The sequence below is a fragment of the Aulonocara sp. 'chitande type north' Nkhata Bay genome, linkage group LG7, assembly GCF_057382095.1.
Source record: "Aulonocara sp. 'chitande type north' Nkhata Bay isolate Kocher_YH1m ecotype deep benthic linkage group LG7, A_spYH_male_GT1.1, whole genome shotgun sequence".
Lineage (NCBI taxonomy): Eukaryota > Metazoa > Chordata > Actinopteri > Cichliformes > Cichlidae > Aulonocara > Aulonocara sp. 'chitande type north' Nkhata Bay.
In genome coordinates, this window is record NC_141350.1 from 26,088,363 (window position 1) to 26,114,818 (window position 26,456).

Sequence of the window (26,456 nt, forward strand, 5' to 3'; positions counted from 1 at the left end):
AGTAGAGTAATCCTATTTAATCTCAGACCCACAGCTACAGTAGATGCTGCTCTGGGTCAGTGGGCACTCTAAAAGGATTTCACTGCCTCCTTAGATGTGGTCCCAACTCTGCCAGCAAGAGCTCAAACTGTCCCACTGACATCCTGAAATATGTATAAAGGCCATTATACAGCTTTAACTCCTGGATCAAACCAGTCTCCCTGCTGCTGCTTCTCCTCAGAATTGGATGGAACGGAATCTCAGTTTCTTACATTTCTTGTTTGGAAACATCACGGCCAGCTCATGATCACTACATGTTGACTTCATTTTCTTACAGTGTGGTTTTGTTTTCTGCCAGTCCAGAAGTGGCACTTCTGGATGGATGCAAACTGCATTTCGTTGCCTTGTACTTGTGACATGTGCAATGACAATAAAGTTGAATTCTATTCTATTCTATTCTTGGTACCTAGTCTCACACTAAGTGTTGTAGAGGCTGTGTTCAACTGCCGAAAGACCACTTTGTTTTTGTGATGTATACTATAACTATTTTGGTTATTTTTTATTTCTATTATTATTTAGCAGTGTTTAAAGTGGGATCTGGCAGGTGGAGAAACCGAGTTCAGGGTTAACAATGCAGTAATACAGGGGGATGAGTCACCTGGAAATAAGCTGCATAATTATTTTTTTAAGCTGCAGTAGATTTTTTCCCTCATCTGTATCAACAGCAGGTTATTGTAGTATATTGATCTGGACCAGTCTGAATAACCCCATGAGGGGGCAGCAAATGCAAAGAAACCAATAAGCTGTCTCCCAGCATAGTGTGGGGGCTTTTTTGGCAGGGGTCATGCACTGGGTCATCCTCCCTTTGATCAAGACAGCTGTGTGATTCCAGTCTAAACATCTGTGTAATGCTATTCTTAGTAACCATTAAAAGTGAGGAAGGTCTCCATTATACAGAGATCTATATATTTATCAAATTTCCTGACTTGCTTGGGCTCACTCTGCTGAGCTGCCCGGGACCTCTGACCATATAGTTTTTATTTTGTATGTATTCATTTTTTAAATTAATTATTGTATTGCTCCAATTTCCAGGTATTTTCAGGTATTTAGGGATTACCCACTATATTTCACCTATTTACTGGGGTAGCTATAATCTAGTCTAGTCTGCATGCAAAAGTGTCCTTGGGCAAGATACTAACCCCAAGTTGCTCTCCAATGCATCCATTAATGTGTTAATATGTGTATTAATCTGTGTGAATGAATAAAAAGAAGTGCTTGTATGAATCGGTGAATGGGGTACCTTCTATAAAACACTTCGATTACTCAGGTAGAGAAGAAAAGCTTTAGGACAAGGACACGCCCTAGAGATGAAAAGGAATACAGAAATGAGACTGACTTCAGGACAGGACAGACTGGACACAAAGGGGAATTAACACAGTTAAACAAGGAACTAGAAACAAAACACAGAGGCACTAGCAAGAGCTATACTCAAGACTAAATAATGCAGAACTAAATTTAAAAGCAACAAATTATGAGCCCAAAACAAAAACTCAAAATACTTGGTAGAAACCCGGGGACATGACCAGTCCATTTACCATTACCACCCAAGCTTTTTTTTTTTCTTTTTCTTTTTTTTAATGTGTTCATTACAGCTTTAAATATCTATATACAATCATCCATTTATGTATAATGATATTTGTTGTTATTTTTATCATTATTATTGTTATTATTATAATAAACTTTGTTTAACTCGGAAGTCCCACTGACATCAAAACCCGTTTTAATGGAGACCTGTCCAAGGTAACAGCTATATAAACTCAGTACATCTAGAAAAACATCATCTAATATTATCACCTCTTGAGACATCTCCACTGTGTTCCTGATGATGTATAAATTCAGCACTAGATGTAAGCATGTTTAAGTTCAAGTTCATCCCATACACAAGCATAGTTACACACAAAGGGATCCATGAGGAGGAGCATAGAGGATTATTATTGGTACTAAAACAGAAAATGTTACAAAGGTAAACTGGTTTATGTAATTTACTCAGTATTAGTTTATTGAAAAAATTATACCAGCTATGGCCAACTGACCAAAAGAACATGTAATGAACATGAGCCGAGTCTGGCTGTGGAACTTGCTGCACTGTCTATCCGCTATCTTGGTGTTGTTAAAGGCAAAATTATTTAAAATACCTATAAAAATAATTTCATACTTGAAGTTTTGTCCACATGCAAATACCCTTTAAATTTGTCCTGATGTGTAGTTTGCTTTGATGAGACTTTCTGGAGGCTGATGGTGAAGTGGGATTTAATTTCTGACACAAGCAGATCAGGTGGTAGAAAGGGTAGAAATACTTCTGTCATTTTGTTGCTTTCTACAAGACAGCCAAAATCATTCAGTTTTTCTCAATCTTCTTTTTTAAAACTGCTACTTTAAAACCTTAAAAACCTTAAACCTGAAAGGAAATCCAATGCAATTTCAGAAGTGCACATTTCAGTGTTTTAAGGTTTTTTGACAGTAAAAACGATCAAGTTTATATGGGAAACACAAAAATAGTTTACTTCTTTCTTTGGTTTAATTTTAACTTAGGCAGGTGAGTACCTGTTAACATGTGCTATACAAGTGCAGATCGTTTACATTTTTTTCTTTATTCTTTGTCCTCTTTGTCTCTCAAGTTCCTCCCACCATTATTAGGCTGAAGGAGCCAGAACGCCGCCATGACACGTGCATTGAGTTTACCGTTCGTGGTTCACCCCACCCAGTCTTACGATGGTTCTATGAAGATAAGGTATATTTTTAATTTCATGCTCGTAAATCTATTGTGCACTTTTTTTTTTTGTTTGATAAAAATGTGTTGTGTACTTGTTACTCTCTGTAAAAGGAAATGTCATTTATGAAAAAACAGAATTTCTATGCTCATCAAAAAAGCGGTTACATTTACAGCCCCTTGGTTAGTATTTACTCAGTACATTACAGTAAATTGTTGGGTAAATGCCACTGGGAAGAGGTAAATAAAATAAAAAAAGACATACTCATCAACTCTAATACGAGTACTGCGAGGTTGTGACTGGTTTAAGTTGAAAGTAACTCAGCAACCATTTATTAGAAACATATTGTCTGTAAAGCTTCAATTCCACTTACAATTGTAGTTATCCAAGGTTTATTTTGGTAATTCTAATAACCTTACTATGGATTATATAAAGTTGAAAATAGTCCTTTCAGATTTTAGTTTTTTGGTTTGTTTCATGTACCATAGAAATGCTAAATTTGTTTTTTGTAATCCTAAATGGGGATGAGATAGGATTAGAACTGAGCATATGAGTGGGACAGTTCAGGTTTTGAGGCAAGACTGAAATAGTTTGGATATGTGCAGATGAGGGGTACAGGGAACTTTCATGGATTAAGTGGAGGAGGACAAGCAGAGGGTTGGTGTGACAGAGGAGGATTCTAGAAATAAGAAGAGATGGAGGCAGTTGATCTGCTGTGACTTCTAAAGGGAGCAGCTGACAGAAGAAGAAAAGTTATTTCTGATTAAATATTCATATTTCCTGTGGCACCCCTCAGACTTGTTGCTGTTTCCCCACGTGACAAGTCCTTTGAAAGATCCTGGAAACAACCGTGCTAGTATGTATGTGGCATTGCAGTTAGAATTTAAAAACAGGAGGTGACTGACACTAAGCATAAAAATACAATTTGGGTCCACTGAATCATAATGCAATATGAATTAGCAAATGCTAGATATGTTGTTCTATTTTATGAAATGCAGGAGAAAAGGTTTGTTTAACAGTCCAAATGTTACACAGAAGCTACCATAACTGTTTCCATGTCATTTTCTTCACATCATTACCTCAAAACAGCCAAAAGGGCAATGTTTGGAACATAGGGGAAGATGAATTTCAATTAATATCAAATATCATCCATTGTTATCAGCTTATTAATATATTTTATTTAGACTTCTATCTAGCTTTATCATTACATTTCTGAGGGACTACTATTTGCTGTTTGGTTTAAGAAAAAACCTGCTTTGTTAACTACCAACAATAACTACTAGGGTTTTAGAAAAAAATATTAAACTTACTTTTAAAGTAAAGGTTTCTACAAAGTCTTAGAAGAAATGTTACAGAGCTCTGTATACTGTATCATGCACATAAGTTTTCAGGGCTGTAGCTGATCTCTTTCACATCAATCCTTGTCATTTTTTGACAATGTAGGAAATTTCCCACACTGAGTATGTGCGGCCTGACATGGATATTTACCTGGACTACATAGAGGGATGCCTAACCTTTAAAAACCCAACACACCACAATAATGGCAATTATACTCTGGAGGCCAGAAACTACCTGGGCATAGCCACCAGTACTGTGTATGGGCACTTCCTGGAAAAGCCTTTTGGTAAGTTCAATCATTTAGAGTTATACTAAAGTAAATCAAAAGCTTTGCCTTCACCCCAGCTGTGTCTTCACCACAGCACCTGCATCGCTGTCGGCACTACATCAATCTGTCACTCACCTGCTCCAGTTTCCCCTTACTTTTGAACAAGACTCAGAGAAAGGGCAGTACATTTTGAGTGGGCACTCCATCCTTTTCTGATTGAGAGCCGTGGCTTTGAATGTCGAGTTCCTAATTCTTTTTCCTGCCAGTTCAGATGAGCTGCAAACCATCTTAGTATTGGCTGGAAGTCAAACCACGGTTCTCCGTCTGGGAATCCGATAGTTTGCATTGTTTCTTCTGAATCCGAGGTTTAACTAATTGCATCCAGTCCAATACCCTGGCATAGATCTACCTAGGGAGGCTGAGGAATGGGATCCTCTTGTAGCTGGAGCACATTTTCCAGTCCCTTTCTTAAAAGGTTTAAATGTCATCCATTTCTGCCAGTCCAGAGAGAAATCTACATGTATCATTGCAGATGTGTTCCATGCCATTTCTATTTTATCAAAATCTTTCACAAACTAGAACAAGAAGAATGTTTAATATTCAAACAAACAAAACATGAAATGTTCCCTGTCTAATTTAGCCTTGTACCACAAGGAACCACTGCATTATTCTGCTGCTTTCAAGCTCAGTTTTCAGTTTTGTTTAGAACCTTTGCAGGAAAAAGTAAAAACAAAACAAAACAACAAGTTTCTGCTAAAGGGACATTTTAGTTCCCTGTGCTTTATCAGAGATTACGATCAAGCACACTGTCATGACTTAGCATTCGGTTTGACTCAGTGTCACAGTTTTCTTATAAAACAAAACATGCTCTAATCATCGCCCTGTGTTAGTACTGGATATAGTTGTGAAATAATGCTTATATTTAGCCTAAGTGTAAATTAGATGCGGAGAAATTAGAAAAGTCATACAGGATATGATAAGCTTCTTAGTAGTGTTATTTATTTCCAAATTTTTCACATTTTCAGTTTTAAGTCATTTTCAGTCATTTACACCTGCTTTCTTTGAAGTGATGCCGTAGGTTGTTTGATCAGATTCCTTTGTAGAGTATGCCTTACAGAGGATCTTTTCCAATCGTCACTTTTTCTCTTCTCTTTCTTTTATAGATGATTACGATTATGGTGAGTTTTATTATCCATCAATACATTATCAGAATCAGAATACTTTATTGATCACTAGGGGAAATTATGTAGTTTTCCATTTCATTTGTTTTCCTTTAAAAAAAAAACAAAAAAACAATACAATGAAAAGCCCAACAATCATTTGACCCCACTATGAGCAAGCACTTTAGTGATGGTGGGAAAGAAAAACTCCCTTGTAACAGGAAGAAACCTTCAGCAGAATCAGGCTTACAGAACTGGCAGCCATCTGCCGTGTGAGGGGAGGAAGACAAAGACACACTGTGGAAAAGAGTCAGGGATTATTAATAAATAATAATCATTGAATTCAGAGAGGTGCATAAACACAAAGTGAGTGAAAAAGCTGAAACACTCAAGGCATCATCAGCCTAGAGCTATTGCAGCTGAGGATTCAGGGTCAAGCCCTAACTAATTCCTTACTAACGCTAATAACATTTACAATAATAGATTACAGATTATTTGGGAATAAATTTCATTGCAGTAAATGTCTTTCTGAAAGTGGTCTAACTAAATTTAAGGATATAATTCCCTCACTGTCAACTTGAGTGTCATGTGCTAACACAATACAGAACAGCTTCCTGAACTCGACTCCCACAGAGGTAAATTATATTACTAATAGTTTTACATCTTCACTGTGTAAGACTCCATACTGTGGTTCCTCTGGGAAACACTACCAGTACTTGAATCATTGGTATAACTCTTAAACACACACCTTAGAGCAAATAACTCATATGCTGAAGATGAAGTGGTGCTTGTTTATGTAATTACAGACCCCTCTTCACACACCAAGGTTTAATATGGAGTAATGCAGGCCGTGGCAGATAGTTGCTCCTCCAATGAGCCTGGTTCTGTTTGAGGTTTCTTCCTGATAAAGGGGATGTTTTCCTTCCCAATGTCACCAAAGTGCTTGTTCATAGGGGTTCATAGGGTTTTCCTCTGTTTTCTCTGTATTATTGTAGGGTCCCTTATCTTACAATAAAAAGCCCCATGAGGAAATTACTGTTGTGATTTAGCAGTATACAAATAAAACTGAATTGAGTTGAATTGTTGCATGTATTATTTTTTGTTGTTTTGTCTAACATTATGAAAAAAAACATTCAACAAACGAAACTGTTCAGCAGCAGAAATCATATCAAGCAAAACTGCAAGAATTTGTTAATAATGTGTGATTTCTTTCTTTTTCTTAAAGGACCCACAGAAAAAGGTGAGTGGAATAAGATGCCACCGCCTAAAACGAGTCAGTTATGTTGCCCCGAACACTAACCAGCTACACCCAACAACTAAGAGATGCACCTGTACTTTACCTCTGCCTGGGAAAACAAACTAACATTTTTTGTGTTTTTCTTACAGTAATTCCAACTGCAGAGACTCACATACCGGAGGAAGATACTTTTGGGGTAAGAGAAACTGTCTGCTGCCTACAGTGCAGTTTTTAGACCCCTTCCCAGGCATCTCAACTGCCATTCACATCTTGCATCAGGTGATTTCAGTGGGTCAAATAATAGGGTGAGCTAAGGTCTCCCAATCGTTTCACCCGAAACCTCTGCTGATAATGACCCACAGCTTTTTTCACACCTTGGCATGTGGTGAGGCCCATGATTGATAGTGAGCTGACGACCCTCATATCTAGGGATTAAATACTTGGGATTCTTCACCATTTGGTTTTAGAACTTAAAAATCTTACTAGTTCAAAGATTACTGCCTGCTGAAGACAGTATTTTGTGATGTTTGTGGGTCTAAAGATACTGAGTCCTCGCTCCTGAAAATACTTTAGAAGTCAGGTACTTTCAATTCAATGCCGTGAAACTGTGTGACTGTGACGTTTAGACTTCATGTGATTTACAGGTATCCATAGCAGTGGGCCTGGCAGGGTTTGCCCTAAGTTTAATGCTGGTGGTTCTCTTTCTTCTCATCAACAAGTATGGTGGACGATCCAAGTTTGGCATGAAAGGTAAGAGCGAATGTATTTTTAGTCTTTCTACTCTGTCTTTGATCTGGAATAAAAATCACATGTGTGACTTGTATGAAGGTGGGCAGCAGAAAGAGGAGCTCACAGTGCTGATTGTAGTCGTTCTAAATCTGCACTATAGAAATAAAATTGAACTGAATCCTTGGAAGGAAATATTAAAAGTGTGAAATCTGCTTTGCTCGTTTTTTCATTGTGTGCACACACTCATATGAGTATATAGTGTGGTGGGCTGCAGAAAATTGCAGATAATATTTGTGACATACTATGCAAACATGGTACTATACTATGCAAGCAATACAAGTGCAGTCAAGACCAAATGGAGGAACAATGGAAGAACACATAGGAGACAACAAAGTGCCAAAAAAACAGTTTGACTGTTTGGCCAGTCTGGGCGTTTTTTTCACCTTTGACCTCTACAGCATCTTTCTTTTCCCCCTTTGTCATTTGATGCATGCTGGGATGAAATCATTTTTTTGGTTGGATAAGATTTTTATTTTATATTATTTACTGACTAGTAAGGAACAACCAGCACAGCATTCTGTTGAAATCTATATGAACTGATTATGATAACATATTGCAAGACTAAGCAATACATTGTGTTGTATGTTATTTGATTAGCTATACTGCTGATGGCAAAGATATTGGGATTTTTAGCTTGCTAAATGTCACAAGTGTGTACAAAAGCAGTACAATTCCTTGGAAATATTGGGAAACAGATGTTTCCATGCATAATTTATTCTCCCTATTGTTATTCTGAGAAGCAATTAGAAACATGCTCGGTATTATTGTAGGGTCTATACCTAACAATGTAAAGTACCTTCAAGCAACTGTTGCTCTGATTTGGCGCTATGTAAATAAAACTGAATTGAATTGAAATCAAAATGTTACATTGAAAATAAATGGGGAGACACTAGTGGTGAAAACTTGACTATAAAAAAATCAACAAAGAGAAGCATGCTACTGGCATGCAGTATGGGTGGAACGGGTACACTGAGTAGCATGTGGCCTTTGCCGTGCAGTAGTACACACTCCTAGCTGAGTGTCTGCAGCAGAACAGAGGTTTAAAGCTACTGCATGTCAACTCACACACTGCCATCATGAGGTGGTATCTAGAGGTGGGTGTTTGCACACATCAAATCTAGAAATAGTGAAAGTAAACTGTCCACAGAATGCTCATGTTTACCAGCCTGACTCATATCAGTGGATTCGAAAGGGATTAGAGTGGGAAAAGGTCCAGGCATGATGAGTCAAGCTTGGATTTTTCTCAGCTTCACATTGTCACTCTGTTTGGTTGGAGAGTTTATGTGCTTCAGTTCAAACCAAATTTTCTTTTTAGTGTCTTGATGAGAATTAAAGTTACTAGACAATTTTTATTTCTTCTGTGCACCAACACAATCCATAAATCGAACAATTGAGATGTGATTGAAGTGCAGCTTTTACATTTTTAATTTAAAGGGTTTCACAAAGGTGTAAAAGAAAGAGGCAACAAAAGCCCAATTAGATGAATGTTTTCTATCCTGAAACTGCTGTCAGGCAGCTTTTTCTGAAGAGAAACTGACAAAAAAAATGGTGTTTCACCTTGCAGAAGGCACAATCACTTTGTGACTTGTGTGTAGGTTCATTCTTAATAAAACTAAAGGCTGTTAAATATTGGAGTTGCAAAGATACCCTGTGCTCTCTGAGGTAAAATGAGTTGAACTACTTAAGGTGATGATGTTCTTACACAAATGAGAAACCCCATAGTTGCAGTTATTATGATAATTATTAGCTTTGACAGTATGCACACAGGTCAGAGCTCAGTGATGGGTGACCATTAACTGTGATACTTATTGGGACAATTTCTCATCAACAGAGAAATACTGAGTGTATCACTTCATCTTCACATTGCTGTACTGCAGTGTAGTTAGATTACAGTTGTTTCGTAGTCTCCACAGAGAGATTGAAAATTTCAAGAATATTGTGCTTCTCCAACATTCCTTAATTGTGTCTCAAACTTTTGGGCACATATTTTGGCAATGAAAGGAAGTTTGGAAATGGGCCTGTAGGTTTTCTTCAGTGGTGTGTCAATGTTTGTTTTTCAGTGGTGGTTGGATAAACCCGTTTAAAGCATCTGGCGACACAACCTGAACGCAAAGAGCAATATATCAGAGTGACTACAGAGGACTGAGGTTTCATTTTGGTCAATATTTCAGATATATCTTCTAAGTCATTTTAAGACCTCATAGGGGTCTTCAAAAGACCCCTATGAGTAGAACATTGAGGGAACAGTTTACCCAGCCTGGGATAGGATTACCAGGGCTCCCAACCATGGAGCCAGGCCCGGGGAGGGCAAACGTCTGGCGGCCAGGCCTTAGTCCATTGGGCCCAGCCAGGTACAACCTGAAAAAGTGACATGAGCTCATCCTCCTGTAGGCCCACCACCCACAGCAGAAGCCGTAGGGTTTGGGTGCAATGTGTGTCGGGAGGCAGCCAGGAGCAGGGGCCCTGGCAGACTGATAACCGACTACCAAAACTAATGGGACATGGAATGTTACCTCCCAGGTGGAGAAGGAGTCTGAGTTAGTGCCTGAGGTTGAGAAGTACTGGCTAGATATAGTGGGGCTCACCTCAACACATGGCTTGGGCTCTCAAACCAGTCTCTTGGAGAGGGGCTGGACTCTGTCTCAGTCTGGAGTTGCCCATGGAGAGAGGTGGTGAGCCGGGGTGGGTATCCTAGTATCAACCCAGTTTCCTGCCTGTACATTTGGGTTTCTCCCAGTAGATGAGCAGGTTTGTTTCCTGCACCTTCAGGTTGGGGAACGGGTCCTGACTATTGTCTGCGCTTATGCGTTTTATGGCAAACTCCCCTAAAACTGTGGATGGATTCAGAGATCCAAGGAGTGCTGGCTTGACTAAAGTGGCACTTTGCTAGTATATTTAAACACAGTGAAAGCAGCACACACTTCCATATCATCACAAAGATATTTCTAGCAAAAAGTTCTCCAAATTTTCTCCACCAGTAATGTGTCAAGAGTACTTGGTATGTGCAATAGAGAAGCTGTCAAGGCTAAAAAACAAACAAACCATCAAATAAAAGACATTATAATCACTAATAAAAATGTCCAGGCCAAGTGACAGAATCATAGTTGGTTGGCTGGGCCAGCTATGTGTTTACCGAGTCACATGTTGAATAAAATGAAAAGATTCTAGAAGATTATGAAAGTCAGAAGCTATGGAGCACAAGCTGTAATCAACATGAAAATTTAAACTCCCCAACAGAATGATTCTTTCCAACTTAATGGAGGACAATAAGAAATCACCAAAATACACTAAGAAACTCACAGCTGATCCTGATGGTCTACAGATTAAAATGACATAGAAAGGATGAATCCAACCAATCGTCATCATCTGTATCTCAAAGGATTTAAAAGAAGAATTATTCAACATTTGACAAAAAAAATATTGCTAAAAATTACAGCCAGCGAATGGCAAACATCATTAATAATTTTGTAACTAATTGTTACAAAGCATAATTAATTGTATCTAATTGATATAGATTATGAAAAGAGATTGTTAGGAGAGTAAATTCAATTCAATTTTATTTATATAGCGCCAAATCACAACAAAAGTCGCCTCAAGGCGCTTCATAGATACAGAGAAAAACCCAACAATCATATGACCCCCTATGAGCAAGCACTTTGGCGACAGTGGGAAGGAAAAACTCCCTTTTAACAGGAAGAAACCTCCAGCAGAACCAGGCTCATGGAATGAGCCTGGTTGAATGAGATGATAAATGAGATGATATGATGAGATGAATGAGATGATAAATGAGATGCCAATTTTACTTTACATTAAAATACATCAGTGACCTATGTCTGGCCCTCAGTGTGATCAGTGTGGCCTGAGTGAAGCCCTAGAGAAACTGTGTTTTAATGGCCATGAACACACAGAAACCCAATATGAACCATCTGGCTGTTCACGTGCATGCACGCTCACATTTTGAAGACATTTAGCTTACAGTGAGATGAAGTGTACTGATATTGTGTCACTGTTCACTTCCATTGCTCCAAATGCATGGTTTGTAAAAGAATAAAAAAGGGATGATTCCATTAGGGCTTCATAAATCCTGCTCCTCAGAGACTCTTTGGGGAGAAACTCTCTGGTTTCTTCTAAGAACATTGGCATCTTTATGTCACTGTACTCTCCTTTTGGTTCCAATAGGATTGTTGTGTTCTTAGGAGAATAAAAAATGTCTGTAATTGAATGTGTTATGGTCCTTGGTCAGTCCAGTCCATTCTTTAGTATGACCCTTTTTTAGTTGTTTTATTCTACTGTAAACCTTGAATGATACCATGCTCTCCCCCCATTGAGCTACGGTCTGTCTTTCTACAGCTGTCTGTCTGATGCATATAGTCATATAGGTCTTCTGGGAGTGAAATTCAATCGAGGCTGTACTACATGCAGAAAATCTATATGAAAATTAATTATGAAAAACTATTAGGCATACTGTATATTTATTTAGTTCGGTGCATTTGTAATTCAGGGTTTAGATAATAAAATGTAGATTTAGGTTTAACATGTTGGTGGACAATTCTTAACTTACAAAATATCTGAATTGTAACTTTATTGTATTGAGAGGGTTCTTTTTCATTGTGTCTGAGGGATAAAATTTTAGCCCCCCCCCCCCCTTTAACAAGCTGCACATGTTAAAACTATATTCATCTGTGGATTAATCACATATTCTTTTTTTTATTCAGTTCATTTCTTCAAAGAATGTCATGTTTGCAGTTTGTCAACACTGCTGTAACATTCAAGGCACAAAGCAGCAACCAGCATCACAATGAGTTTGTTGCTGTGACAACTGAGTGTTTTCTCTGAGTTTCCCACCCAAGCCAGTGAAAAGGCTCTGAGTGTTTTAGCCATCTTTATATAGTCCGTCTGTGGCTGTACACTCACTTTTTCGTGAGCGTACAGCCTTTTTTGGCAACTATGACTAAATTATCTAATAAAGGATAAACAGTTTCGAACTCAAATGTTCTTAAAGGTCAGGAAGTGAACTCACAGCCAAACCATAATCATCCATCCATCCATCCATTCGCTTCCGCTTATCCTTTTCAAGGTCGCGGGGGACGCTGGAGCCTATCCCAGCTGTCATAGGGCGAAAGGCAGGGTACAACCTGGACAGGTCGCCAGTCTGTCACAGGGCTAACACACAGGGACAGGGACAACCATTCACACTCAGATTCATTCGCACATTCACACCTAGTGGCAATTTGGTTTATCCAATTAACCTATCCCCACAAGCTGCATGTCTTTGGAGGGAGGTGGGAGGAAGCCGGAGTACCCGGAGGGAACCCACGCAAACACGGGGAGAACATGCAAACTCCACACAGAAAGACCCCGGCCTGATGTTGGAATTGAACTCGGGACCTTCTTGCTGTGCGGCAACAGTGCTAACCACCGTGCCACCGTGCTGCCTTATTAATACACCTTAATCATAAAAAACAAAAAATGATACAGCAGTCTAGCTGCGTCATTTGTTATATTGTAATTGTTTACACTGATATCTGCGATAGATATCCAAATATTTGAGTGAAGATGAGGTTGAAATTATTTGAAGTCAGTAGTAGGGGTGCAACGATACACAAAATTCACGGTTCGGTTCGGTTCGGTTCGGTTCGATACTTTGGTGTCACGGTTCGATATTTTTTCGATACAAAAAAAATGTTCATGCCTTTTTAATTTGTCATTTATTAAAATTATAAATATATATTTTAACTCAAAAGTACAGTTTTTAAATTTAACCCTAACCCTTGTGCGTGTTTTTTATTTTGACAGCGAATGCGCACCTGCGGACCACTTATGTGCAGCCCTGGTTATTTAGCTCGTCATATTGCAGCCACAGAAATTCTTTTGTCCATGAAACCATAAAGCTGCACTTTCTTTTTGCCTTATAGTCTGATTTGTCATAACTTCTCCTGCTGCTTTTACACACACTCACATAAGCTCAGCGATTCTCTGCGCAATCAACCTCTCACATGTTTAAGCTGCGGGAGATTTCACTTGTCATGTTTGCATAGTAAGCTAACAATTAATAAGACGATGTCAGAGGAATTGGTGCACAAATTATCATCACTCACAGATCAGTGCTGTCGCTCTCTATACACAGTTCGCACGATTGCAAAGTGAAAGCAAAAAAACAAGCGCAAATTCAAACGCGATTTCAATATGTCACATATTGACAGTGGCTCACCGATGCCAATGACATAATTACCCAGCTACATTTCTGAAAGAATGCAAAAGCATTGACATATATTTTTCCTTCCTACAATAGCCCGACGGGTAGGGAAGAGATAGATTTTGGTAGCCCGACTGAAAAAAATACCGCGGTAAAGTGAGCCGTCATTTGTGAGCCGCGGTCAAGCCAGCCGCCTCTTATCCGCCGCATAAATTTCCTTGCGCTTTTACACCAGTCTTTACGGTAGCGCCTTTTCGCTTTATGTGCCGATTGAAAGCCTATACCCGCGCACGTACTATATGAGCAATATATATATGGACATCAACTACTCAGGATGACTTTTAATGAATTTTTGAAATAAACATAATTATAGTGTATTGACTGTATTGCACTGAATATGAGTTTACTGTGATTTCTGAGTAATATTACAGTAAATCTGGGTAAAACCTGGCCCAGAGGTAAAGTAGGTGTCCGAGAAGAGGATTGTGTTGAAAGCTTGGCATCAACTTTTAAGAATGATTTTTAATGAATTTTTGAATATGCAACCAGACTGTCACAATGGCTGTATTGGGCTGTTCCATTGTAATTTGTGTGTTCGCGCGCGCACGTGTGCGCGAGTCTAGGCTTTCAATCAGGATATAAAGCGAAAAGGCGCTACCGTAAAGACTGGTGTAAAAGCGCAAGGAAATTTATGCGGCGGATAGGAGGCGGCTGGCTTGACCGCGGCTCACAAATGACGGCTCACTTTACCGCGGTAAAAAAATCGCTAGCCCCAGGACGTCGGGCTAGCGATATTGCAAGCCCTGTATCTGATTGAGGAATCATGCATCTTTGGAAAAGAGAGTTTATTACAGAGAAATGTCTCTTTCCAAAATAAAAGCTATACTATCCGCTTCTTCTGGGCTTTATTCTCAGCAGCATAAGGAGAATCATGTGCTAACAGCTGTCTAAATGACTCGGCTAAAGTTAGTAGCATGCTTGTTGTTTTTGTCTTTGCACTAGGATGATGTCGGCGTAAATGTGCAGTCATATTCGTTGTGTTCCCACTAGTGCTTTCAGGTTAATCTCGTTGAAATGACCTTAACACCACAACACGGCAAATCTCCGTTAACGAGCTACCGCCGATCGCCCCGTGCATGGGGCTGGACGGCCAACACGTTAACGAGCTAACTGCGCTAACACACTAGTTCCCACCCATGTAATTGAGCATTGCATGGCACATCCAACATACTGTTTTACTTTAGTCCATGACTCGCTTACCTTCAGGGTCATACGTCACATGAAAACCAAAATAATTCCAAACGCCAGATCTGAATGAGGGTGGGGGAGGTCCATGTTGCAAGGAGAGCTTAACTTCTGTCTTGCTAGCTTGCCCTGCGCTCTTCCTTCTGACTATGCTGTCTGTGTTGAGCGCTCAGTGGATCTGCGCTCGACAGTGCAGCCTAGGCGGAGTAGTCGAACGCAGATTCACTGAGCGCTCAACACAGACAGCATCGTCAGAAGGAAAGATGATAAAATAAATTACAAATGTTGTATTGTTCATACATATGCGTACCGAACCGAAAGCACTGTATCGAACGGTTCAATATCGATACGAATATCGTTGCACCCCTAGTCAATAGGTAGTGATTTCAAATCAGTTGATCTCGAATCTGCAGTGCATGTTACTATGGAGATTGTACTTCGATAAATAATCAACCACCTTCATAGTACAGAAAACCCAGGGTTAACCCTGACGTTACAGAGATAAGGTGAAATCCTGCTTCGTAGTACAGTCCTCTGGGCAGCACAGATACATAAAAACTCTGGACTGACCTACTGAGTAAACAGTTGACAACTTAGTAGGATTGCTAATAAGGCAGATAAGACAAAGCTGTAGTACTGACAAAATTATTCACTCACCCATCTGAATCATTGAATTCAGAAGTTCCAATAACTTCCACTGCCACAGGTGTATAAAACCAAGCACCTTGGCATCCAGACTGCTTTTGCAAACATTTGTGAAAGAATGGGTCGCTCTCAGGAGCTCAGTAATTTCCATGATACTGTGATAGGATGCCACCTGTGCAAGTCCAACTATGAAATGTCCTCACTACTAAATATCCCACAGTCTACTGTCAACAGAGAGAATTAAAGCACTTTAAACAACTACTGTCACTAAGACAACAATATAATTCATGTTTGCCTTGTTTTTATATTTGTCATGTTTGTGACATAAAGTATATCTTGAACTGGCTTTGAAGTACAAGCTGTTTGGATTCTAGTTTGTTGATTGATTGTTATGACTGATTGTTAAGGTTAGCTATATCGTCCTAAAACACAGCCTATTCATTATGTCCTCTGTAGCGCATAAAAACCGTTGAACTGAAAGATACTTTTTTCCTCGGTTCTCAGGAGGATAAGTCAGTGAAGAAACTCTGCTTTTACCCTTGCATCACATCCCTTTGTTTCAGAGACTCTTCTTATAATAACAGGAAATATTTGAGGAAGTGTCCTAGACTTAGAAACAGTTAGTGACTGACAGTATAGAGATATTCATCCAATCTAAACACTCCATCTGTGTCTTTGTAGGTCCGGTGGCAGTGATAAGTGGTGAGGAAGACTCTGCCAGTCCCCTTCATCATGTTAACCATGGGATCATTAGCCCCTGTACACTGGATGCTGGACCAGCTGCAGTGGTGATTGGAATGACTAGAATTCCTGTTATAGAGAACCCACAGTACTTCAGACATGGCCACAACTGCAACAAACCTACCACCTGTAAGTGAAAACATGTATTCAGTTTTCAGTTCGATTCACTTCAGTTTTACCTATATAGCACCGATTCACAACAACACTCTTGGAGTATTTTATATTGTAAGGTAAAGACAGAGGAAACCCAACAATCAGACGACCCCTATGAGTAAGCACTTGGGGATAGAAAAAGTCCCTTTTAACAGGAAGAACTGGTTGCAGAACAAGGCTCAGGGAAGTGAGTCCATCTGGCGCGACCATTTGGGGACGAGGGGAGGACAAAGACATGCTGTGAAATAGAACCAGAGATTAATAATAACTAATGTCTTGATGCATGCTCAATCAACCAGGTAAGTAAATGCCAGAAGCTTGATTCTGTTCATCTGGACGAAACGTTTTCAGTGAGAGAAGTGCGCTTTGACAGTCATCCAAGTGACTTCTTCAGTCTCAGCTGACTGCAGTTTCCCCCAACCTTATAAACAGTACATTTGCACAATAACTGAAACCAGCCCACTGAATGAACAATGGGCTGTGAGGTCAGGTCTTTGATCATTAATATCCAAATTGTCATGACCATTGATCAACAACCATTGATCAGACCACTGATCATTGATCGGAGACCATTGATTAGTCGCCATGAGTACCACTCACAGAGAGTTAGGGAATGGCTGCAATCACAGCAGCCACTGTGTACTCATTGTTAACAGTTTGATTACTGTGCTCTTAAAAAAATATCAATATGGACTTAAAATAGAGGTGGATTTAGTCTGATATATTTGTCTCTGAATAGCTTCCCCTTGAAAATGAGGGAACTGTTCAGATGCAGGTATTCAGATTCTCTCTCTCACACACACATACACACACAAATTTTGAGAGGAGAATATTTAAATGAATCTTACAATGATTCACTAAGGCAAACTGTGCTTTGCACTTGATATGGTTCTGGTGGAGCAGAGCTTCACACATTTCTGAGCATTAGAGGCAGGGACAAGAAACGCCACAAAAGGCCTTATACCCCTGACATTAAATGGTCAAATGCCAATAAACTGGTTCACTGTTAAATAAAATCTTGATGCTGATGTTTTTGAATAATTCCACAAAGTGTTATTCAGTCATGAAACTCATTGATTGTGTATGTAACAATGTTATCTTTGTTATCATTTTATTCCGATGATTATTATGATATGCACTTACTCTGCTGCCATCACCTTCCTCAGCTGTGGTAGCAGCTGTGTGTAAGAAACTCAATGATGATGAGTCCCATGGTATATTACAGTGGCATTAATTGTGACCCAGTGGTGGAACAGTTTTCAGTGTGTGTGTGTGTGTGTGTGTGTGTGTCTTAGATAACTTCCTCCTTAATGACAGTAACTGTACTAATTACCAAGCAGCCATATGATCACATAAATTTATATTAAAATAATTCCTTGCATAAATATACGCTATTTGAGATATAATATTAAGGTGTAATCGAAGCCCATTTTAGTCTCTGAAAATGTGTCATTCACTGCTACAGGCAGGAAAAATATCTGTTGTAAATAAAATCCACTTGTGCTAAATCCCAAAACAGTGTGTTCAAATGAAAAAAATCTTCTTTTTTTTAATCCACAAAACACATGTAAAAAAAACAAACCCAAAACTATTTTAGATCATCCACAGAGAACAGTTTCAGTAATCTTCTGTTTGATTAGTTTAAAGTAGATCTATTGATAAGTTTTGCAGTTTTATTCAACTTCATGATGTAAATTGTAGCCAACAGGTGGCAATCAAACATAAGCAGCGGGAATGAATACTTGGGAGGTTTCATTTGAGTGGCTGTTTTGTAGTAATAATAATGGCTGAAAACTCATTTCCTCCTTATCTCTGTCTTTTTCAGATGTTCAGCATATTAAGCGACGGGACATAATTCTGAAAAGAGAGCTTGGTGAGGGAGCCTTCGGTAAGGTGTTCCTGGCCGAGTGTTACAACCTGAGTCCCACTAAGGACAAGATGCTGGTGGCTGTAAAGGTAAGCTACATAGATGTAACGTGTGTGTGTGTGTGTGTGTGTGTGTGTGTGTGTGTGTGTGTGTGTGTGTGTGTGTGTGTGTGTGTGTGTGTGTGTGTGTGTGTGTGTGTGTGCTCAGAGCATTATAGAAACAGACTACTGTCTAAAGAGGCTTTAGCTCAGGTGGTAGAGCGGGTCATCTACTGATCGGAAGGTTGGTGGTTCGATCCCTGCCTTCCCCAGTCTGCATGCCAAATATCCTTGGGCAAGACACTAACCCCAAATTGCTCTCTGATGCATCCATCGGAGTATGAGTGTGTGTGTGTGAATGTTACCGTATTTCCCGGACTACAAAGCGCACCTGAATATTAGCCGCACAAGCTAAAATCAGGGGAAAATCCTGTTTTGTACATACATTAGCCGCACGTGACTAAAAGCCGCAGGTGTTTCAATTTTGACTTATCATATGTAAGAGAATATGCACAAAGGGAATTGTCAGGAAAAAGATGGCTGTTTGGAGACATCACTTTTATTAATATTTTGAAAAACAAGTTATGGGTACATATTTGCATAACTTTTTAGGTATATGTACAAGTAGTGGTAATTACAAGTACGAAACATGTACTGTGCTTCATAAATGAGTAACAAATGTAGTACATAACAATAACCTACAGCACACCAGAAAAATAGATTCGGACTACCTTTTAGGCTCAGGTGCAGTGACACGGCTTTAACAAGAAGAAAAGTCAGTCATTCACCACCATCTTCCTGCCCACTAAAACCACCAAAGTCCTCTTCTCCAGTGTCGGATACGAACAGGCTCAGGATGGCTACGTCATCCACTCTCCGCTTCTTTCCTTCGTTGTCACTTTCAAAACCAAACAAATCCTCGTTGTCAGTGTCGGAGTCGAACACCCTCAGAAGGGCCGTGGCGGTGTCCTCCTCTTCATCATGCAGCAGTCCAGCCCTTCAAAATCCGTTGGTGATCGTGGATGTTTTCACACTTTTCCACGCTGTCAGATTCCACCGGTGGAGTTGAGCATAACTTTTCGCAAGTTTATCGCCGCTCGTCATCCACGACTCCCGCTGAATGCGTAGCGCTACTTTGAAGTTTGTTTTTCGCACTATGTTGCCTGGCGGATGGACATGTGACCAACATACCACTCTTGAACCCCGATACTGTGTGTCTGATCACACGCCCTTCCGCCAGGCAACGTAGTGCCGTACAACAGCGGAACAAACAAAACAAATCGTCTTAGGATATGACAAAAATCATAGACAATCCATAGAAAAGCTGCACCTGACTAAAAGCCACAGGGTTCAAAACTTGTGCAAAAAGTAGCGGCTTGTAGCCCGACAATTACGGTACTTAGAAAGCACTTAGAAAAATGTGCTGGTGTGAATGGGTGAATGTACAGGTTGTGTACTTGTACATTGTGTACTTGTAGAAAAGCGCTATATAAGAACCAGTCCATTTACCATTTACTATGACCTGGATGACTGAGAACCTACACAGATGAGTCAGACTACTACACTCTCTTCGGTGTCTTTTAACTTGACCTCTGATGTTGCCCAACCCAAAACCCTGACTTCTTTAAAATATTTCTGGCCCATTCTTAAAAGCTGGGTCTGTGGCAGGAAATCAACCAATTTAAATCAACTCTACCAATTCTGCCAAGAACTGTGGTCAAATATCCAGCCAGAATTATGTCAGAAGCTTGGTGATGACTACCAAAAGCATCTGGTCGAAGTTAAAATATATTAGTGAAGGAATCTAAGCACTGTGTTGATTCAAACTGAGTTCAAAGAGCAATGGCAATAACCCTTCACAAACAGTGCAGTCTCTGCACATTTCTCATTAACATTGAGGTTATCATCCCTGTCCACTCAAAAAGCCAGTGTGAGTGTGAACACATCTCCATGAAACACTACAAACTGCATTCACAGTTTTCCTTTATTCTGTTAATAAGCTTACCTAGCTCGTCCACCCTATTTTCCAAGGACTTTACATCAATTACAGCTGGTACATCCTGTTTATATTTCTTCTTAGCTGTCCACTTACTTCATGGTCTGTCTCCCCTGTGGCTCCTTCAGAATTACAAGTCTTACTCCAGGCTGTAGGACATGAGATGCAAAACAATGAGTTATCTCAACTTAGTTGTGCAAGGAAGGTCAACCTTATCGGGTGATAAAGTCATTTAAAACAGCACAGCAACAACAATAATGGGAAGTGCTGTAACAGGCTGCCACTTAACAGGGTGCCAAAAAATGGAAGTCTGTGTGACAACTCACCGGTGTTAAGTACAGAAAATAACTGGCATTTGTGGTCAGATGCTGGCAGAATCTGGCCCAATTTAAGGATCATTTACTGTAAGTAATTAATGAAGTTTCTGTTGAAAAGTTCACGAGTGCATATAACTCCCTTACTTTGAAAAGCTTATGGATATACACATGAGGGAGGACTGTTACCATAGCTATCCGAGCTATCCGAGTGTAACATTTGTGCTGTGATACCATTGTATGACAACAGAATACTCTCTGAATCTCCCAGACGCTGAAGGATCCCACACTTGCAGCCAGAAAGGATTTCCAGCGTGAGGCTGAGCTCCTCACTAACCTTCAACACGAGCATATAGTGAAGTTCTACGGAGTGTGTGTGGATGGAGACCCTCTCATCATGGTCTTTGAGTACATGAAGCACGGAGATCTCAATAAGTTTCTCAGGTAAGTCAAGCATTGAAGCAGCAGGTGTGTCTTTCTTCTTCTACAGGGTTTTGATGACAGTTTTACCAGTAGATTCTACTTGTAACAGTGCTATTCACTAATGTGTGTCTGTGAGAGATATGATGACAATATTAAAACATCTATCCATCCATCCATCCATTCGCTTCCGCTTATCCTTTTCAGGGTCGCGGGGGGCGCTGGAGCCTATCCCAGCTGTCATAGGGCGAGAGGCGGGGTACACCCTGGACAGGTCGCCAGTCTGTCGCAGGGCCAACACACAGGGACAGACAACCATTCGCACTCACATTCACTCGCACATTCACACATTAAAACATCTATTGTTTCATATTGTACTCTATTATTTATTTCGTGATGTTGCAAAACACACTGTTTACTGTCAACATTTTTCATTGCTTTAGATAACAGTAATGGTCACCAAAGAACTTCCTAAACGAGGGGCTACCTCTGTAGCATGGACATGGTTTATTATGGAAAGTCTGACACTAAGCAGGAAACTGTATTGAACAAATTACGCAGCAAACATGTCCTACAGACATTAACACAACAAACCTCTTCCACAACCTAAGCAAGACTCATAAAAGAGTATGGACTCAAAGGTTAGAACTGGCTTTTCCCAGTAGCACGCCATATAATAAAGACTCACGGAGATAATTGCAGCCATTACACTTCCATCTATAAATACAGTTATGGCCAAAATGATCGGCACCCCTGGAAGTTTTCCAAAAAATGCACAATTTCTCCCATAAAATTGTTACAATTACATTTGTTTTGGTGTACACATCTTTATTTCCTTTGTGTGCAGTGGATCAACATAAACAAACTTGAATTTGACAGCTTTTCCCACAAAATGCAAAAACTGGGCTGGACAAAATTATTGGCACCTTCAACTTAATATTTGGTTGCACTCTCTTTTGGTACTGCAATCATTCACTTCCTATGACCATCAACAAGCTTTTTACACCTCTCAACTGGAATTTTAGACCATTCTGCATTTGCAAACTGCTCAAGGCCCCTCAGATTTGAAGGGCACCTTCTCCCAACAGCAGTTTTGAGATCTCTCCATAAGTGTTCAATTGGATCTAGATCCGGACTCATTGCTGGCCACTTCAGAACTCTCCAGCACTTTGTCTTCAACCATTTCTGAGTGCTTTGAGAGATGTTTGGGGTCACTGTGTTGCTGGAACACCTATGACCTCTAATGCAGACCCAGCTTTCTGGCACTGGGCCCTACATTGACTTCCAAAATGTTTTGGTAGTCTTCAGATTTAGTGATGCCTTGCACACAGTCAAGACATCCACTGCCAGAAGCAGCAAAACATCCCCAAAACACCTTAGAACCTCCACCATGTTTGTCTGTGGTAGGTGTTGTGTTCTTTTCTTCGTAGGCCTCATTCCGTTTTCTGTGCAGAAGATTACGTGTTTTAAGTCGAACCGTCTTGCATTAAAATTGTCCTGAATGTCCTGCAATTCTAACAGTGCAACCCTCTGATGATTTTCTCATCAGAGCCCATGGGCCAGATGCCATGATCCTAGTGGATGGACAGCCTTTGCAGACGAGTGGTGAACTCGGTCTGTCCCAGATGCTTCATATAGCCAGCCAAATTGCAGCTGGGATGATCTACTTGGCATCTCAACACTTTGTGCATCGTGATCTGGCAACCAGGAACTGCTTGGTGGGGAATGGTCTTCTGGTCAAAATAGGAGATTTTGGCATGTCCAGAGACATTTACAGCACAGATTATTACAGGGTAAGGACATTTTTCTTCTTGTATTTTTGTCTTCCTCTTTTTTATCAAAACTGGAAATGTTTTCAAAGATGAGCAATGAAATGGTAAGTTTAATTAAGTGCAGCTCTTCACATATGGTACACTTATACTGTGAGGTGTTACAGCAGTAATCTGTGGAATGTTTACATTTACCTTCAAGTTATATTAGTAAAGCATGGTTATAAATCAAGTCAAATAATCAAATCTTTAAAAAAATCATGGACATTGTGCCTATACTGCATCAGTTTGGTTAATAAGGCCACCACTCTTCCCCTCACACCCCCTTCTCTGGTCTGTGGATTTTTGAGTCACTAATTTAGGCTGCTCAGTCAAAATGGTGGTTATTACTGAGGCGAACACGCTTTGCCCAGAACAATCTAAATTAGTTTTATTTGCAGATGGGCAACATTGCTAAATTGTAGACTTGTAGTCAAGATTGCCAAAACCAAGACCAAAACAATACCAAGACCAGAGGGTATCGAGACCAAGACGAGACCGAGACAAAAAAGTCTTTAAACTGCAGCCAGATGCTGCTTCGTTTACGGGTGTCAGGCATATTTATGTGTTTTTGCGATGCACTCGCACAGCCCTCCTCACCACTGTCTACTGTCTCACTCACTTACTGAGAGGACAGACGCACGCTCCACTTGACTGTCGCGTCTCTCACCCTCTCTGTTTTTCACATAATGATATTATCCTATATCCTCGCATGTGATTGGCCACAATATGGAGGGATTGGAGCATAGCTGAGCCACTGTGTGAGAGCTGAGCAGTGAAAGGAAATTGAGTGAGGAGCCGGCTCTCGCTCAATGGGAGTCGACTCTTCTTACTCACTACAAAGCACTCTCTAAGCACGGCGCTTAGAGCTGATGCTTTTGCACACAACACATTAACAAACGTAACGTTGTGTGTCATGGATACTGTTGACTCCAAATCTCCCGACCACTATGTCGATCTGAAGCTGCAAGACCGAGACAGCGAGACCAAGACAAGACCAAGACCAAAGTCTGTCAAACTAAGACAAGACAAAGACCACATAAAGTGGCCTTGTGACCGGATGTAGAGTTGGATGTCTCGAGACCGGTCTTGGTCTCGAGACATCCAACTCTACTGAATTGTTCATCATTAATGTAAGACCTGTAGTATCAAAAGCCTTTTTAAAAGGCAAGAAATACACAAAGTGTTTCTTCGTGAGTACCATTGCATTTGACATATCTTCTACACGTTTCATTACAGTTACACTGATGTGTTTACTCTGAAGACATATTGGTAAACGCTTAATGCCAGTTTATAAAAACAGCTTTTCTGAAATTTTCAAGAGCTGGAAAAGCAGAGGAATTGTTCTGTAACATCTGTTTTATGACAGGGACCTTTGCAAGTGCATCCAGAAAGCGTTGACAGCACTTCTTTTGTTCCACATTGTGTCATGTTACACCCTTATTCCAAAAGAGATTACATTTATTTATTTATTTTTCACCTCAAAATTTTACACATAATAGCCCATAATGATGAAGTGAAAAATTTTTGTGTGAAATTCCTGCAAATTTATTAAAAACAAAAATATGATATGTTCTATATATTTTCTGAATACAGGGTGGGCCATTTATATGGATACACCGTAATAAAATGGGAATGCTTGGTGATATTAAATTCCTGTTTGTGGCACATTAGTATATTCGAGGGGGCAAACTCCTCAAGATGGGTGGTGACCATGGTGGCCATTTAGACGTCGGCGATCTTGGATACAACTTTTGTATTTTCAATAGGAAGAGGGCCATGTGACACATCAAACTTATTATTGTCGCAAGTAATGTAATTGTCGCGCTGACCTAGTAGGTCTGTGTGGCTGTTACTCCTCTCTTCCTCCTCCTGCTCACTACCTGCTCTGTGCTGCTGCTTGCGCGTGGCCGCTAATTAGACCTTGTGCAATCTACAACTAAGCGCGGCCTGGTGCGAGCTGCTCCGCCAGGTGAGCTGAATTAGAGCAATCAAGGGCTGGCGTGCCTAGTAGACCTTAAAATGCATGCAGCAGTCATTTGACCTGGGTGCAACATACTGAGAGGACAGCAAACAAAGCACAATCCACTTTCCACTGTGAGGAAGACTTTGAGCTAGATGGGTTATCGGTTTTTCACCTATCCATCTACCTACCTACCTACCTACCTACCTATCCATCTACCTATCCATCTATCTACCTATCAGCTATCTAACTAGCTGGTCAAAATAAAGTGAGTGAAATTCAAAGTCTGGTCTTTTTCAAGTGTGGGCACCTCACAGACAGAGAACACTTGACAGTAATGTTAAGTAATGTCACAAGAAAAACAATGGTGTGCTTGGTTTCACCGTAACTTTATTCTTTCATGAGTTATTTACAAGTTTCTGACCACTTATAAAATGTGTTCAATGTGCTGCCCATTGTGTTGGATTGTCAATGCAACCCTCTTCTCCCACTCTTCACACACTGATAGCAACACCGCAGGAGAAATGCCAGCACAGGCATCCAGCATCCATTGTTTCAGGTGCTGCACATCTCGTATCTTCACACCATAGACAATTGCCTTTAGATGACCCCAAAGATAAAAGTCTAAGTTCGGGAGACCTTGGGGGCCATTCAACTGGCCCACGACGACCAATCCACTTTCCAGGAAACTGTTCATCTAGGAATGCTCGGACCTGGCACCCATAATGTGGTGGTGCACCATCTTGCTGGGAAAACTCAGGGAACGTGCCAGCTTCAGTGCATAAAGAGAGAAACACATCATCATGTAGCAATTTCAAATATCCAGTGGCCTTGAGGTTTCCATTGATGAAGAATGGACCCACTATCGTTGTACCCCATATACCACACCAAACCATCACTTTTGTTGTTCCAACAGTCTTGGAGGGATCCATCCAATGTGGGTTAGTGTCAGACCAATAGCGGTGGTTTTGTTTGTTAACTTCACCATTCACGTTCATGAGTTATTTACAGGTTTCTCTTTGTTCACAACCATTGACATGTCGAAGAGGTTAACACGTGAGGAGCGGATCGAAATTGTGTTGATATCTGGTGAACGCAGTAACCGGGTCATTGCAGCAGATTTCAATGCAAGACACCCTACGAGACCACCCATCTCCCATGCTACAGTTAGCAAACTGCTTGCTAAGTTTTGTGAAACTGGTTCAGTGTTGGATTTGCCAAAATGTGGATGCAAGAAAACTGTCACTAATGAAGAAACATCAGTGGCTGTCCTAGCTTCATTCAGCAAGAGCCCACAGCGTGGCACTAGCCGCATGTCACTGGAGAGTGGCATTAGTCCAACATCCCTTCGGCAGATATTAGCTACTCACAAATGGCACCCTTACAAACTCCAGCTAATGCAGCATCCCAACGAGGATGACCCAGATCGGTGCACAGAATTTGCAGAATGGGCAAAACAAAAATTGGAACAGGACCCTCAGTTCATGCAGAAGATTTTGTTCAGTGATGAGGCAAACTTTTATGTGAA

At 40.3% G+C, this 26,456-nt stretch overlaps 1 protein-coding gene across 3 annotated transcripts in view; it reads left to right on the forward strand.

Moving 5' to 3' along the window:
• The window catches only part of LOC147325239 (NT-3 growth factor receptor-like), a 94,345-nt gene that overhangs the window by 57,335 nt on the left and 10,554 nt on the right, over positions 1 to 26,456 (forward strand). The window contains exons 8-17 of one of the 3 annotated variants that reach the window (XM_086299654.1): positions 2,658 to 2,770; positions 4,194 to 4,374; positions 5,520 to 5,534; positions 6,742 to 6,789; positions 6,903 to 6,949; positions 7,398 to 7,503; positions 16,310 to 16,498; positions 18,348 to 18,478; positions 21,009 to 21,181; positions 22,707 to 22,950. In XM_086299654.1, coding sequence (XP_086155780.1) covers positions 2,658 to 2,770; positions 4,194 to 4,374; positions 5,520 to 5,534; positions 6,742 to 6,789; positions 6,903 to 6,949; positions 7,398 to 7,503; positions 16,310 to 16,498; positions 18,348 to 18,478; positions 21,009 to 21,181; positions 22,707 to 22,950 — 1,247 coding nt within the window. Of the gene's footprint in view, positions 1 to 2,657; positions 2,771 to 4,193; positions 4,375 to 5,519; positions 5,535 to 6,741; positions 6,790 to 6,902; positions 6,950 to 7,397; positions 7,504 to 16,309; positions 16,499 to 18,347; positions 18,479 to 21,008; positions 21,182 to 21,364; positions 22,951 to 26,456 lie in introns of those variants that run through there. The other 2 variants (XM_086299655.1, XM_086299656.1) reach the window with 2 other exon arrangements.